Source organism: Anarhichas minor, unplaced genomic scaffold (genome assembly GCF_050575085.1).
Source record: "Anarhichas minor isolate MPS153535 unplaced genomic scaffold, ASM5057508v1 ptg000073l, whole genome shotgun sequence".
In the NCBI taxonomy this organism is placed as follows: Eukaryota; Metazoa; Chordata; class Actinopteri; order Perciformes; family Anarhichadidae; genus Anarhichas; species Anarhichas minor.
In genome coordinates, this window is record NW_027466519.1 from 7,455,898 (window position 1) to 7,472,241 (window position 16,344).

General features: G+C 41.2%; 1 protein-coding gene across 1 annotated transcript; it reads right to left on the reverse strand.

Annotated features, from left to right (window-relative positions):
* Positions 1-1,122: 1,122 nt before the first annotated feature.
* On the reverse strand, positions 1,123-7,285 carry dnajc25 (DnaJ (Hsp40) homolog, subfamily C, member 25). Its single transcript, XM_076079621.1, has 5 exons — positions 6,851-7,285; positions 5,385-5,537; positions 3,994-4,364; positions 3,760-3,859; positions 1,123-2,446 (listed from the first exon to the last, which is right to left on the reverse strand). The coding sequence occupies exons 1-5, from the start codon at positions 7,202-7,204 to the stop codon at positions 2,324-2,326; spliced, it is 1,101 nt and encodes a 366-aa protein (XP_075935736.1). The 5' UTR covers positions 7,205-7,285; the 3' UTR covers positions 1,123-2,323.
* Between the last annotated feature and the right edge of the window lie 9,059 nt (positions 7,286-16,344).

Consider the following 16,344-nt stretch of genomic DNA (forward strand, 5'->3'; position numbering starts at 1 on the left):
TGTCCGTCCAGAGCTGAGCGCACAGTTTGGGTGACCAGTTATGGCTGCATGCTCCAGGACCTTTCTCAAAACACCTCTTACTTCCTGTTTTATGCTGCCATTAACTGCCTGCTTACTCATCACGCACTACTCTTAAACGGCCCCGAGGTACAGTGTGTTTGGCTAACAGCTAACAGAACTACCAGTACACACACTTCTGGGTAGACAGCTTGGTAAGTTTAATTTAGTTTTTGGCAAGATTGTATGAAATGTCTTATACGACGCCTTCGGGACGATTGCCTGCATACATCGTCGCATGTTTTTGAGTCTGAATGAAATGTGTTTTAGGACGCCTTCCAGCTCATTGTTGTATTCATTCCATCACAGAATACAGCAGTATTGAGTGCACCTTTCTAGTTGTATTTGTTAATGTTATAATATTGAATATTTGCCTCAAGAATCCAGCATCAGCCAGGCTCTACCCCCCAATCTAAAAGAAAAAACCCCATATAGGCCCTTGAAAGAAGTTCAATATTTTTGGAAAATAAACAGTTTTCTTATATGAAAAAAGTCTGAACCTTTTAGTGACTCCAGAAGGAGCTATGTGAAGTCCAAAATATGTCCTCAAGTCCTTTCCTCAGCGTCGGCTGGGGCTGAAGATTGAAAGTACGGAAATTCAAAACAAAAAAGAAACTCTGAAGGTGTGGAGTTAGAAAGAAGCGAGCTCACCAGACCTCTGGAGCTCCTCATTTCTGCTGCAGGCCAGCGGCTCCAGGCTACGTTAGCTACTTCTAGCACAACACACCTGAATCTTCCATCGTCTGCTGTCCAGTTGCATTGTGGGCAATGTAGGTGCCATGTTTTCAAAAGGAAGAAGAATCCATGGAATAAACAAGACAATATCTCTGGATCACTTGATATATATATAAAAAAAAAAAAAAAAAAAAGAACGAGTCCATTGTGAGTCCGGCAGTGTTACAGAAGAGCAGTTGTAGAAGGGTGGAGTACTTGTTAAAATATATTAGTAAAACCCAAACCATTGATTATAGACCACATCTGGCAACCAGAACCAGTAAAAGATTGAATACATAGATGAAGACTGAGGCTAAGTTACGCAACCGGGAACAAACGTCTTCGAAAACATATTTTAGAATGCATTTATTAAAAACAAAACTATTTGGTTGCGTTCATATCGACACACCGAAATGAAAACAAAAAAAACCCAGTGAGATGTCAAACAATAAATAATATGAAGTAAAAGTTATTTCTTTGCAGTAAACGGTTATGTGGTCACCGGAACTTCTGAAGAAACGGAGCAGAAACTACAGTAAACTTCCTGTGATAAACATCTGCCATTGCAGAATTTACAGATACTTGCAGCTGTGACTTTGGCTTCTATTTACGCACAGAGAGACATTTGATCAGAAGAAACAGAAGTACCAATCATCTTCGGTTTGCACTCAAGTTCCTCCAACGGACATGTTCTTGTGGTCAACAGGGGAAGTCAGATGAAAAGATATCGTCACTTCACTTCCTTCTTGTACCTTGTTAGTTAGCAAGCTAATCATCAAATGTCTCCTTTTTACATGACTAATTCTACACCAAGATAAGCAGATGTAAACCAGACAGCTTTGGTGTAGGTGGTGGGTGGATTTTCTTACTTTTGTTAGAGCTAGAACGGTTTCCCTCGCTTACAGTCTTTGTGCTAAGCTAGGCTAAATTGATATCCTTGTTCTCGCCTGACTCCCGGGAAGAAAGTGAGGATTTTTACCAAATGTCACTAAAGAAAACTTCCTGGCCCTGGTGTATTCATCATAACAGCAGCAATAAATGCTAATACAATTCACTACTTTTATATTTCAGACTGTTAGCTGACTCCCTGGAGCAGCATACAGGGTGAGCAGGAGGCGGTCCGATGCCTTGCCCAAGGACACTTTTGACAGTACTGTTGGCTGTCGCAGGGGTCAAACTGGTGGCCTTCTTCAACACAAAATCACCAAAACTCATTCATCCGTCTGCTTTCATCAGCAGGAGAGCAAAACATTACAGTAAAAAAAAAATCAGTCAATAAACTTCATTTTGTTTTGGTTTCAGAAAAAAAAGAAAGAAAGAAATGATCTAAAAAAAATGTTGAAAAATCCGAGCACACAGTTTATTCCACTTAGTCGTCCTCTTTATGGCCGATCGCTATGAAAATATCTCTCCCCATATAAACAGGCACACTTAATCTTTCTGTACAGGTACGTCTCCACACAGCACGGTGTGTGTGTTTATGTGTGTATTGCGTCCGTGTGTGTTGGCACTGAGGCAGGTGTGTATGTCACAGACGTGGCTCTGGGTCGCGTCAGTCGTCGATGAACGTCAGCCGGCCCGGCCCCTCGTTCTTCATCCAGCGGCGGTACCTCTTCATCCTCGGGTCGGTCGCCATCTTCACCTTCATCTCCTCCTCCTGCTCATTTCTGTGCAACTGACGGACACACACACATTGGGAGCGGTTACACTCGCATAGTCTACAGAGTTATCTCACTCGGCTGCTCATAGTTTGACTTTTACATTTATTTATTTTTTTACCTAAATGCTGTTTTCATTCACTAATAACTCTTTTTAAAGTTCTTAGTTTGGATAGAAATATCAAGATTTTTAAAGCTGCAATTAGCCATGCTAATGCTAACATGCTAAACTAAGATGGTGAAAATGGTGAACATTATAACTGCTAAGCATTAGCATGTTAGCATTGTCATTGAGAGCAATGGATCTCATCTACAGCCGGAGATTAAACTTGCTTTTTTTTAGCCACGCCGGATGTGTCGTGAACAGAAACGTTGACATACTTGTTTATGTCCTCCAGGGGGGTTTGCTGGAGTTTTCCACTGGAGAACTCAGACCGTATAGAACTTCCATATTTGTGTGATGTAAACAAAAAACATGGCGTAACTCGACGTTACTTTGTTGTTAATTCTGGAGATCGGGGGCAGAAAAAGCGACAGCCATTGTAGATGGTATGTAAGGCCCATAAATCAAGCACTTCGTGTCACATCGCCTTACTGCCCTGAATCTGCCATGGTTACATGGTTAACTCATTGTCACTGTACAACAGGGTTGCACGCTGATACTTCTGTATCTCTCTGCAGATAGCAGCAGGTGAACAGGTTGTGTCTCGGTGGGTTTAGTCGTTTAATATCCTTTGAGCTCTTCTCAGGCTCCTCTTCTCACCAATATCACTGATGCTCAGTAGACCAGTGATGTTCCTGGTGGTTTCTGTCACCTGCTGTAGAGCCTCCTGTCCTGGAACATCACATGTTAGTTTGTAATGTCTCCAGTCAGGAAGCTTTCTATTGCTCCTTTGTAAAAAAGTTAAAAAGAACTTGGCACAGGAATTTAGCCTTCTTAAGTTTCCTGAAGAAACACAGCTGTTTATGCGCTTTCTTCACCAGGATGGAGATGTGTTTATGTGCGTACTGCATATAGCGGACGTGTAGAGTCAATTTCTGAGGACGTTCACAACCAACGCTCCAAACAAACACAGGATAGGCGAGGTGCGGCCAAACGCCTAGTTAACAGCAAGTATATCTCCGGCTTAAGAGGACCATAGGGGGAAACAAGGTGAGGAGGTAAGTGAGGAAAAAGGGGAGGACAATATAGAAGTAAGATCTTAAAAAGAAGTCAAAGTAAAGCGGGAAGAATAGAAAAGAAACAAAGGAAGAGGTCCAAAATAAAAATGAAGTGAATGATGGAAAAGGAATGCAAAGGATTCCACGGAGAGAATTTAAAGTGACAAACCTCGTAGTTTTCTCTGATCCAGAGCCGTTTTTCCAGGAAGGACTGCCTGGTAGTTTCATCGACACCGTCAAACTGGGACTGAGACATCTTCATGTTCCTCCTGAGAGCGAAAACACAAGAGTCGGCTGTGAGACGACGCCGGGGTGCAAAAGGTGTCCCGACTCATCTCATTCATCCGGGTAGCGCAATGCTTTCCTGCACCCGAGGTCAAACGCTTGGAATGCGAGAACTGACCTGATGATGTAGAACTTCTCCTCCTCGCCGTACTCCTCCCTGCAGATGGTGAAGCGGTAAAACCAGGAGGCGTACCAGGAGGCGTACTGGGTCAGGTAGTAGGGGGAGAGCACGATCTGGCACAGCAGGATGTCCGACAGGTTGGGCTTCTGGTAGCCCCCCTGGATGTCGATCTTATTTTTGATGATGTCACGGATCACCTCCTCATCCTGCTCCCGGATCTCCTCCTTGGTGCGGCGGTTCTTGCCCTTCTCCTTGGTGCGGTTGAGGAGGCCCTGCTGCTTGGCGATCTCCGTGGCCTGGATCCGGTACTTGGGCACCGTCACCAGGTAGTTGATGGCCTCGTTGTAGCTGCTGTGCCAGCTGTAGTACTGGAGGAGAGACAGGGAGGTGAGAGGTGCGTGTGTGCTAACGGCTTTGACCTTACCTGCCTCGCTTCGGTTACTCTAGTCGCAGTTTTCACTAAATAAATAGTCTGGATCTCAGATAAGTAAACAAATTGACTAAGTATGTCAACGTATCACGGTTAGATAAAAACATTACCTAAATATCAAAGTGTACTGTAAGAAAAATGTTCATTTACTTCATAGAATAAGTAAAGTATTCAACAACAGCTGATACTCCATGCTACGCACACATGGTCAGTATCGAGGTTTGATAATTAGCCCGGGTCACATGCGACCACAGATGAAAATGTGCCTTCAGCTGTATAAACTGTGTAAACAAAGAAGTAAATATCCTCCATCACAATCATTTTTCTTACCGTGTCAACAAGTCCCGTTAAAAGACCGACAATGTGTTCCGTCCGTCTCTCAATACGTTCTGCCTTCACTGCTCTTGTCTTTTTACTGAAGAAATCTTTCAAATGGCTTACAAGTGTGGTTTATTTTTCTAAAAATGCTCGACACTAGGTTTCAGCAAATGCCACTCAAACAGGAGGAAATTGTACATTTGTTTGGGACTATTTTCAGTGGCGGATTAATCCACATTTGGTGCTCTCGTGAGTATTTCCACCTATTTAACAAAACGGTGCATGTGGGATTGAGTGTGTGTGTGTTCAGGGTTAATAAAGTAACATGTCAACCAGTGCAACACTGGGTTCCCTGATGAGTTTCAATAGTTTTCGCACAACAATGGAGCTCTATATGAGAATATATCAGGCGTTGATAAACACACGATACTTGCTAGTAGAGTATATTCATCGTTGGTTTGAGTAGGACGACAAAAGAATATCACCAGATGTATTCTTTAGAGGACTTTTATTTCTCATGGTCTGAGAGTCAGGAGTCAGAAGTCTCCGTTTCTGACAAAATAAAAACTTCCCACATAGTCTGTCTGCCTGTCTGCCGTGTGTTTGGAACCTGCTGGTAGTTTTCTGGCTGCGGTCGTACCTGGAAGATGGAGATGGCACAGATGGTGACCAGGATGACGATTCTGACGTCCACCTTGGGGGTGAGCTGTCGGCGGTAGTAGGTGTAGTAGTGCTGGTAGTACTCCTCGGGGTGGTCCAGCATGTAGTCGTAGTCCCTCCGAGCGTCCTCGTCCTGCACACACAGACAGAGACACATCATTTCTGTTATTAAAAGAAGGTTTAGTTTTATGAAGACCTGCAGGAGGAGCTCGGCCAAACCTGGTTCTACAATATTATTTATAGTGTTGCCAAAGAAACAAATAAAAAACTATGTTAAGTCTTAGGATATATCTGTTAATACCTGCAGGAGTTATTCACCTCTCTCAGGCATGTTTTAAAGTGCAAATACTGCAGAGGAATTTCTTCTTGCGGGGCCAAAAGTAATCTTCTCTGCCTATGTGGACACAAACCAAGCGTTTGAACATGTACATCAGTGCTGCAATTATACCCATCAATATTTAGGTTATTCAGGAAACTTCCACCTCAGTGTGTAACTGCGCCGGACTCATCTAATCTCACAGGAAATGTGTGCGAAGTGCTGAACATTTTAAAGATGCTTTGTTTTTTACCGCTTCGATTATTGTAGAGGAGTGAGGGGAACTTCTTATACCCGGATGGTAAATAAATGTGGGAGTACCATTTAAAAAAAAAAAAAATGGGTGATGTTAAAACCTCTCTAAGACAACCTGGGATATAAATCTGAGAGGTCACAAGATAAGTAAATTATTATAATTACTATAATTTCTGCTACACAGTACACTTTCACTGCTATAAATCCATTCAATGAAACAACCTGAGAACAATCATCTCTTTGGTTGCACTGCCTAAACCGGTTGGGAAGTACTGCTGTGGGAAATAAATGACTGAATTATTACAAAAGCATAATGTCTGAATGTCAGGTAGAGAAACATACGGATTATCATTAATATTATATATTAATATAGAACAGTACAGAGATGCAAACTACGAGACAGACTTTGCAGTAGGGCACATTAAGGGACATGAAAATCAGATTTATATGAACATCAACGTGTGAGGAACCACTAGTTCCATCGTGGATTGTGACCAATAGGATGTAATCACATAGAATAATAATATTAAGTTAATTTATGAATGTTACGACTATGGTAAACCATGGCATAGCAGATAAATAGACACTGTAAAAGAAAATGACAGCATCGCTGTATGGCACTAGCACATACGTCATCATAAGGCAACATCAGTCCCTACGTGGACATTATATTATACATATGGACACACTAATCCGTACAGGAGTATTGGGAAGGAGAACGTGGACAAAGTGCTATACTGTATTAACGTTAGAGGAGTTAATGAGGATGTTATTGGACACGTGGACATAAAGGTCTCGTAGATTAAACAGACACGAGTGGCCGCTGGAAGTTTCTGAATGAAACTCCAGGGTCCTTGACAGAGACCTGGACCGACCTTTAACGTCTCGTACGCAGTCGCGATGAGCAGGAACTTCGCATGGGCGGACTCACGGGTCTCTCCCTCCGAGCCGGGCTCTCCCGGCCGGAACCGGTCCGGGTGGTACCGGCGGGCCAGCTGCCGGTAAGCCCGGGCGATATCCAACTTGGCGGCCTCCCGGGTGACACCGAGCACATCGTAACAGACCTCGGTGCCGCAGTAGAGGCCGTCCACCAGCGCGGTGACCGCCGGCAGGGAGGACACGCAGAACAGGAGTACCGCGAGCCGCCACCAAGGCTTCGTCGTCCGCGGACACCCAGCAAACCCTCCGCCACCGCCGCGGCGGCGGCAGCGCTCCGTGGGGGCAGCCATCTCTGTTCGACTGCCGCTGCTGCCAACTCCGCTCAGGAGCCCAGGCTGTCCTGGTCCTGTCGCACGCTGCTCACGTCATCACTCCGAGCCGGGACGAAAAGATGACGATGCATCAAAGATCGTCTGTGGCGGAGTGCGACATGAAGATATGCAGACTTTTCTCATGTTTTGTTTCTTTTTTTATTGATCTGTTGCTTTCTTTCTTTCCTTCTTTATCGCTCTTCTTGGTTGAGAAGCTGGTCAGTGGTTACAACAATGGAACATTGTGGGAAATACACTTTGCTATATATTATATATATATATATATATATATATATATAATATTACGTGAAAATTAAAAAGCATTGCGGCCCAATTGCAATTACATTTCAGTGCTGTCAGCTGTTTCCCCTCTTTATTTAATATTGTTAAACAACCAAACAAACCATATCATACATCTCTATCTTACTGCTGTCCCAGCATGGCTTCAACAAAACCAGACTAACACTAAAATAAAACACAAGGGGGAGACATTTGCAATAACAGAAAATGCTTAGCGAGCAAATTAAGCACAGTCTGCAGGTTATACAACCTGTGACAGATAAAAGACACATTGACAACCTCAAGCCTATTAGCAACTTAAATGTTAAACATAAAATCTTCACTCATTTAATAGCCAATAGACTTAAAAAAGTTAGTTGGACCCAAAAGCAGATTCAAGACGCACCAGTAAAATGATTGAGGTGAATGATGGTGAATGAATGATTTTATTTGACTTTCTACTCCCTGATTTGAACGTCTTCCAGGCTCTTTCCTTACGAGATGAGATATAATTGTCAAACAATCTATTAACTCGTTATTGTCAAAACAGCTTAAAAACAAATTGATAAGAAATGGTTGATGAATAAATTAGATGTGTAATAAAGTCTCTGCATTGCTCTGATTTCATGTGTTTTTATGTACCATCTTAAATCATTGATGTTTCTGTTTAAATTGAATGAGCTGCTCTCTTTGTTTACCTTTTGGTAACCCCGTGTTTACCCTTTGAATTGTGGGTAATTCCCAAACACAAAGTCTGCAAGAATGCAATCTTAAGGAAAGGGTTCATAAAGGGCTCAAAATGTCTGTGAGGAAGTCCTCAAACACTCGATGACTTGACAGTGAGACAGAACTAAACCCTCATTTGGAGGAAGATGGTTCCAATATATATTTCAGATTTCTATAAAGCATTGATATGGTTGAACATTCATTTATTTTGCAATAACTAAAACGATTTGGTTTCAGACAAAATTTTAGAAATATACTTTACTCATTATTATTAACTATATATTTCATGACGACCTCAACATATGGAACTACAAAAAGATTCTTAAACAGGGTAAACATCTCCGTTGTTGTTCCTCATTAAATGACATCTATGAAATAAATTAAGGGAATTAAACAGTTAATGTTTTGGGACAAGCACTTGATATCAAGTCAATTAGCAGACGATGTCGCCCTTTTTATTAAAACTGCTGCACCATTATAGATGTGACCCAGATTTCCAGTTCTGCAGCTGGTAATAACACAAAATCAAAAGAGGAGAAAAATAATAAAAGTAGCAGAATCTTTAACACTGGATTTTACCTGCTCAAGCAGCGCAGCTCCAACCGGCACAGACCTGAAGGAGGGCTTCGGGCCTGTAACCGACAGAAAGAGAAAACTGAGACAAGAGTGACACCTGGTGGACAATAACAGAACACAACAAATAGGTCCAACCGCACTCATTCTGAAAAAGGACAAGGGTGAGCTCAATTCCCTCAAATGCCAAACTAGACATTGAAAGTTCCTGAAAATGTGGTTATTATTTCTTGATAACATGAAATATTCAGGACGATGTGAGCATAACTTGAGTTATTGGGGAAAAAACTCCTTTATAATTATTTCTAAAGAGTTAAAACATGTTAATCTCTGATTGGCGCATGGATATATGTGACCATGTTTGTCCAACTGAGCCTTACCCACTATACCACCAGTGGGAAGACCACAAAGAAAAGAAAAGTCATAAATATATTGTATGAAATAACCACAACGGTTCAAACTTTGGCAGAGTAGTGTGCTCATGGAGGACTCAGTTTTCAGGCCCTTTAAGCCTGTTTCCAGCTACGCCACAGAAAAGCAAACTGAATCTAAAAAAAGGTTAATTCCACTGAAGTGACTGAAACGGTGTAGCAACACTGCTGCGACTAAACACTACTATCAAGATGGAGAACTTAAATTAACTTAAATGAAGAGACTCAGTGACATTTTATCACAAGCTTTGCCAAACTCAACAATGTGAAATATCTTGCTGAACAGCTCTTGTGTTATAGTGGTTTCACATTTCACATTAAACATTTTAGAGGCAGAGAGCTCTAGCTGTTAGCGATAGACCAGGGAGAGAAAGGACTACAAGATTAAACTCTGATGTACACATACACAAACAACAATCATTTATTTGATAAGCAGATTATTGGTACATATTTATCCTCACTACTGTATTTAATTGACAAATCTGCAGAAAGTGGAACGTTTTAATGTTAACGTTAGCCCACACAAACAGATGGTATGAGATGCTGTCTAACCAGTTTAGCAAGCTATTATGGCAAGCTAGTGCCAGCGCATTATTGGCTAGCGTGTCAGAAGATAGCGTGCGAATAACAATCAACCAATCAAAACATCTTTATTTGTTCAGCACCTTTCATACAGGTTAAAGCAGTTCAAAGGGCTTCACAATGACTGACGAGCCAAAATAAGATCGTGAAAACAACAGAAAAGACTAAAGAAATTTAACAATTTGACAATTTAAGACCAATTCACCGGAGACAGTGAAATGATAAAAGTGTAATAAAATAGAACGTAATAGCAATAACAGCAGTAAAACGGCATAAAATAAAAACTAGAATAATACAATGAATTAATAACAATAAATTATACAATTTAAATGCAATAAAGTAAGGGATAAATACACTAACAAAAAAAGAGAATGCACATTTTCAACTTAAATACAATAAAATAAGCGAATAAAGTACTGTAAAAAAATGTCTACGTCTGAATTAAATAGGGGCAATTACAGTATTTGTACTAGGACGTTGATAAAAACCTTATTTGCTGATTACAGACTATTATTTGGGCCCAGTGGACAACACAGCGCTCTTTTTGGGGGCGTGGTTGTAGCGGGCTAACTTTAGTATAAACTTCCATATAAACCATCATCATGGAAAAGAAGTTCAGACCGGGCCAGTTGATGAAGTCTAAACCACTGTTCCCCAACTCTATTCTTATTCTATACTTAATACCTGTTGGAGTCCTGATGATCTGTGAAGAACGCACTGGAATCAGACAGAGTTCGATGCAACAGAGTTTATTCTTCAGTTTATGCCAGTCTGTCATGGTCAGCTTTATCTTTCTAGTGAGAGTTAAACAGCCTGTCTATAGTGAATCTAGAAAATCGTAAAAGAGATTTTTGTTTTGTGTGTTTTGGCCACCGGATCGTTTGTATTATTTGTGTCACTCGAAATAGACGCGCTGGCGTTTACCTCCATGTAGACACAACAACCATGGTCGAAATAACTAATGTTGCTTTGTACATGTTGTGAAAGTCCCAGATTCGTTGGAAAACCAAACACAGTTGTGTTGGGTTCAGAATATCATCCGGAGCTGTATTCAATGTGTCTAGCAAGCCACAAGTCGGCTAGTTTACAACAGCCGTAAGGACCAAAATAAACAGATTTTTTCTGTAATTTAATTGCAATAAAGAGATAAAAAGCATGCTGATATAAGAAAAAAATGATGCAAATTTGTAAAAAGTCTGAATTACTGCTTTGTCAGGTTTGTCTACAGGACAGCAGATAACATGTTTTTAAGGTAAATCTACTTCCCAGTCCAAACCTTTAAATAGCCTTTATTTATTTTAGATCCTAAAGGTTGTAAAATGCACTAATAGCTGAATCTGGGAGGCTGTATCCAGTTCTCTTTATATTTGTATTAAAAATGGCCTCCACTCTGACCATCCTGCTGCATTGATTCAAATGGGAATGTCAGCTCTACTCCCGTACTATTTCTATGGTTTACCTCTTTGTTTACTAGCTAGCAGTCTTCTTCGTGTGAAATGATGTGCAAGAGTGTGTGTGTCCTTCAGTGGGTGCAATATACAAACACAACTGGGACCCACTTGTAAACACACAGCACCAGTAATCCACAGGGTACATTTAATACATCCATGATGAGATGAAACTTTATGTGATGTATACATTTTCATTTTTGTTCTGTAGCACATATCAAGATTAATCAAAGGGCTCAATATGGTAATAAAGTAAAGAATAAAATATACCCAATGCTCCACTCTTCCATGTTGTGTCTAGTTATTCAAAGTCTGATTTTTGCTCTATTTATTTTGCCAAAGCCTTGTTAGTGTGTTTTGAATCCTAAGAGCCAGAAAGCGGCACAATAAAATGCATTTGTCGTGAAAGTACCTGCAGGGCTTGTTGTTGAGCTACCTTCAACATATTGCTACGGTGTGAACTCTCTCTGAGTGACACAGAGAGACTAATGCACGCTAGCAGGCTGGAATAATGTTAGAAAATAGCTTTAAATAAGCTGCAGCTGATTCAGAACTCTGCGGGCCAGGGCCAGAAGGAGAGACGTCAAGTCCTTCCATTGGTTGCCTGTCAGTTTCCATATTGATTTTACTTGTTTTATAGCACTTCATAGTCTTGCACAAGCATATATGTCTCACATGCCGTGTATGAACCGGTGCAGCCCTTGGGGTCCTCTGGCTTGAGTCTGTTAGTTGTTCCAAAGTGCAGGACTAAACTCTTTGGTGAATCAGCTTTTAGCTATTATGCTCCGAGCCACCAGAACAGTCTGCCTAAGGATCTAAAAGGTGCTGGAATCTTTTAGCGTCACCTTTAAATCTCTCTTTAAGAATGGTTCATAGACCTTTTTTAACATTAGGCTGGGAGAGCTGGTCTAAAATAAAAAGTCATGTTATGCAAGGTGGCACCAAGGAAAAGGCTTTTAATATTTACAATTTCAAATAGATGCAAGTTACACACCAGTAGCAGCAGTGACCCCACCGCCACCATCCCCAGGAGGTGTAGGCTCCTCCGATCATTAGTACATGTAATGCAAAATACTAAAATGCAAAATCAAACAAATAAAAATGATAGAACTTTGGAGAAAGAAGATAATATAATACGCTTCTACATCAACGTCTGTTTACAGGTCTAAGGGAGTACTACTGCGTATATGAAAAAAGTTGTATAAAGCTGCTCATCTTTGCTTGAGGGCATTGCCCCGGGGCTACGTTAGCTGCAACAAGCAGAACACACCTGAATTCAGTTGCATTGTGGGCACCAGGTTTTAACCAGGAGGAAGAGTGCGTGGAACAAAAAAAGCCGATATCTCTGGCCCTGCATTGATTTCAATCCTCTACTGTCCATCGTGAGTCAGACAATGCTACGCTAATCGTTGTGTGTCTATCGTCATTTGCACATTTGGAGTGCACTGATCAGCACATATAGCTAGGCTAAAGTACACAGCACTCAGCATCTTTGTTTTTGACAAACATTGGGAGAATATTTTTAAAGTAAGGGATTTTCTTGATGAGCTTTAGAACTTGCTTAGAGTTCTTTGAGTTGTTGTTGAATAGGTGATAACGACCGCCGCACTGTTGAACAATGCTCCTGAGGCCATCATGTGCATTTATAAAGTCCAGCGGACTTTGTTTCAGGTCCTCTCCGTGGGTCAGCAGGACGATTGTGCTTTCTCTGATCTTCCAGCCAAGCTTGTCCTCTAGCCTTTGTACTATTTCTCTCTCACTGCCCGTGAACCGGCCAAGCTGCAACACGAGTAACACCGCGCATCGCCCTGGCTGACAGTACTTCTTACACTCATCGACCTGTGCCTGGGAGTCTTTCACTTCGTCGTTAAAGAAGTCTGGAGTGTCTACCAGTCTCACCCTGGTCCCGAATGGCTTCTCCACTACTTTGACCACACACTGGGTAGTTATTGGCATGGAGCTTGGCTCAGATTTAAAAATGTCTCTTGAATTTATCTTGGAGTTCCCAGCAGTCAGGATGGTGTTCGCTGATGCACTCTTTCCAGTCCCACTTAGTCCCAGCAGAACAATGTTAAATATGTCATCTGACGCATCCAAGGCCCTGTTACCTTGAAGACACAGTTAGAGCAAAATGTCCATGTTTTTGTGAAAATCATTTCATCAAAAGATCTTAAACATAAATGCTCGCACAGTAGACCTGTTGATAACCTTACGTGTTTGAATATCTCAGCATTTTGCCCTTAAATTACGCTTTATTAGCAAAGGGATGCTGCAAAACATAGATGGACATTACATTTGTCACAGTTTCTATCTTATTATATTTTGATATATGTGTCAAATTGTATCTCTTGAAGCATACCAATGTGATGTTCAGGTGCTGCTGCAGCAAAGGAATCTTGTGAGGTAGACGGAATCATGGTGTTGGCACCTGTGAGGATGCAACATACATACTGCTGTTAATAAAGACAAGTTTAAAAAAAGCTTTATAATTGCACCTGGCACTTTTCTCACAGCTAGTTGTTGTTCTTTAACCTGCGTTAGTTTATAAAACATAGACAGTGAGCTGAAAGTACATTTTAGAATGTGGGGTCTCTGTTCCTGGTTGGCACAACAAAGTACATTTTAATACAATGTTTGGCGGTCAAGGTTTAATATGGAGAGGAGCACATGCAGCTTCTCTTCTCATTTCATTCAACAGATTAGTTGTATCAGTTTCTGACTCCTGTTTCATGCTATTTTCCTATGGCTATGGGATTCCAAGGTGTTGATGGAGTGTGCTGTTGCTACTTCAGCCAACAAAAGACGGAATATGAAAACTCTGCAACACTAGCTGTTGTGACACAATGCTTTTCTTATGAAGGTCCTGTGACGACAAGCGTTGGTGAAATAAAGTAGATTCTTCCAGTTAGTTAGCAAATGTAGCAGAGTTGTTTTTGTCATATTGGGATCCCAAGGTGATCCCAGGCCAGAAGGGATATGTAGCCCCCCTCCAGGGTGTTCTGGTTCTGCCCTAAGGGTCTCTTCCTAGTTGGACGTGCCTCCACAGGGAGGCCTCCAGGATGGATACCTATCAGAGGCCAAAGCACCCAACTAGTCACTTCTTTCGTTACAGCAGCCACTTTGCTTCATCGAAAATGCTTGTTGGATGACCGAATTTCAATTTGGAACTCCCTCCAAAACAATTTCAGGATAACGGGCTGTCGGAAACCGTTCCAGCTTTCGGTACAATGGGCCATTTTTGGACTATTGTTTTTTTTTCAGAATATTGGGCTGTAACCATTTTACAACTAAGTACAATATAAAGTAATTGAAACCAGATATTTACCTTCTCTCCCATGGTGAGACGGTGAATGGCCATCGTATCTGAAATAAACCAGATGCAAGATGATAGCAATAGAGAGACGTCTCAACCTGCTTTGGGGCTACTTTGTGTCCGTCCAAGTCTTTCATCGCGGGTTTCTGAAATTTGACTTTTTGGAAATCTAGAGCATGATTTTTCTGTATTTTATGGAGTGACCTCTATGCATGAAAGGGTTAATTAATTTCTCCTACTTGAGTGGGCAATACATTGTGAACAATTTAAACAAAGATGTAACACTGACCACGTATTTAAGGTGAATAGTTGATTGACAAAATACACAATATGTGTATTCTTGGAAAATTCCCCAGTTCCCCCAGGGCAGAACTGTTATGTAGTAATGATGATCCTACCTTATCTTCTCAAAGGTTGCCTTTCTTCTCATCACTACATCTTCACTGTAGTTTTTGTAGTCATACTGGAATGACGGTGTGGCTGAACACCAATTCAAACAGACTTTGTCCACACATTCATTGGCGACTGCCAAGTGGTTGCCGAACCTTCGTTTCAGTGAAAAGTAGCGTTCAATGTCCTGTAACATGATGAGCAACTTTGCTGTGATATTTTCACCAAAGGTTTCCTGAAGTTTAATGACTTGAGCAATGACTTTTTCCTCTTGTGAGTTTTCTGAATCTATGGCCAGTATGAACAGATCAGGGCCAGGAAGAGAATGTGCCATGAAGTCAATAATCATCTGGTCCAGGTTCAGACAATCATGTTTAAAGAAGTCAGGGGTATTGACGACTTTGAATCTTTCATTGGTTTCCACGACGACATTGTTAGACACTTCGTTAAAAGCACTATCACTATTGAGGATAATTTTTCCAATGGCGTTCTTTAACTGGACCCTCTTTCCAAACAGAGCGACGATGCATTTTTTTGGAGCATATGCTGTAGAGACAAACACAACAGTAAAGGTTTTAATTCACAATCTGGAAATAATGTACTCTCGTGCACTACAGGGGTGTGTCAGCTTCTGCTTGTCGGCAGCAAGCAAACAGTGTTTTGTTAACAGCATAAACAATATAGAAATGACTGCCTAATTAGCTGTGTGCAAACTGATGTTAGCGCTGCACTTTTTTGAGGAAGAAGGCGTGTAAGATGAGTCCACGTTTGAAGAATAACAAACATTGAATGTTTTTCCACCCACCTGTTCTATACAGACTTCCAATTTGTGCCTAAATATGTTAGTGGAAATGTAGGAAAATGCAAAGAAAAATCTCAATAAAGTTTCTGTACTTGGCTTAGGTGGAAGGATGGTGTAACCTTTAAAGTCTCAGTGAAACAGAAGTTAGAGTGTCTTTAGCTTCTGTACTGTGACGTATTCCGCAGTGTGCCTCTGGCAACAGAGTAATATAGACTAATGTGACTGACCGTCCCGCTTCCCGGGGCCGTGAACTCAGTGCCTGTTGTGCTCCATCTCGCTCTGGGGAGTGAAGGACCCCCTGTTTCTGGCGAAACTGTCCTAAGTGCACGCTTTAACCCGACTTTAAACACGGAGCCCATCTCATTTACCACGCTTTGTGTGACTTTTTTTGCCATGTCATCTCCATTCACAATGTGTTTATGATTGAATTATTTACCAGAGTATGTAAAAATAGTTACTTTAGTAATAGTACAAAAGTATTAGCATCAGAATATACTTAAAGTTCAATAAGTCAAAGTATACTCATTATGCAGAATGGCCCACTTCAAATAATATATTTATCATTGGATTATAAT

Bases quoted from the DNA above. Each gene is read 5' to 3' on its own strand.
- dnajc25 (XM_076079621.1), bottom strand. From the start codon at position 7,204: ATGGCTGCCCCCACGGAGCGCTGCCGCCGCCGCGGCGGTGGCGGAGGG. The intron at 4,365-5,384 runs GTACGACCGCAG...TCTCTCCTCCAG, and splicing joins GTGCCATCTCCATCTTCCAG to TACTACAGCTGGCACAGCAG. The intron at 2,447-3,759 runs GTTTGTCACTTT...TGTGTCCGTCAG, and splicing joins GGATCAGAGAAAACTACGAG to TTGCACAGAAATGAGCAGGA.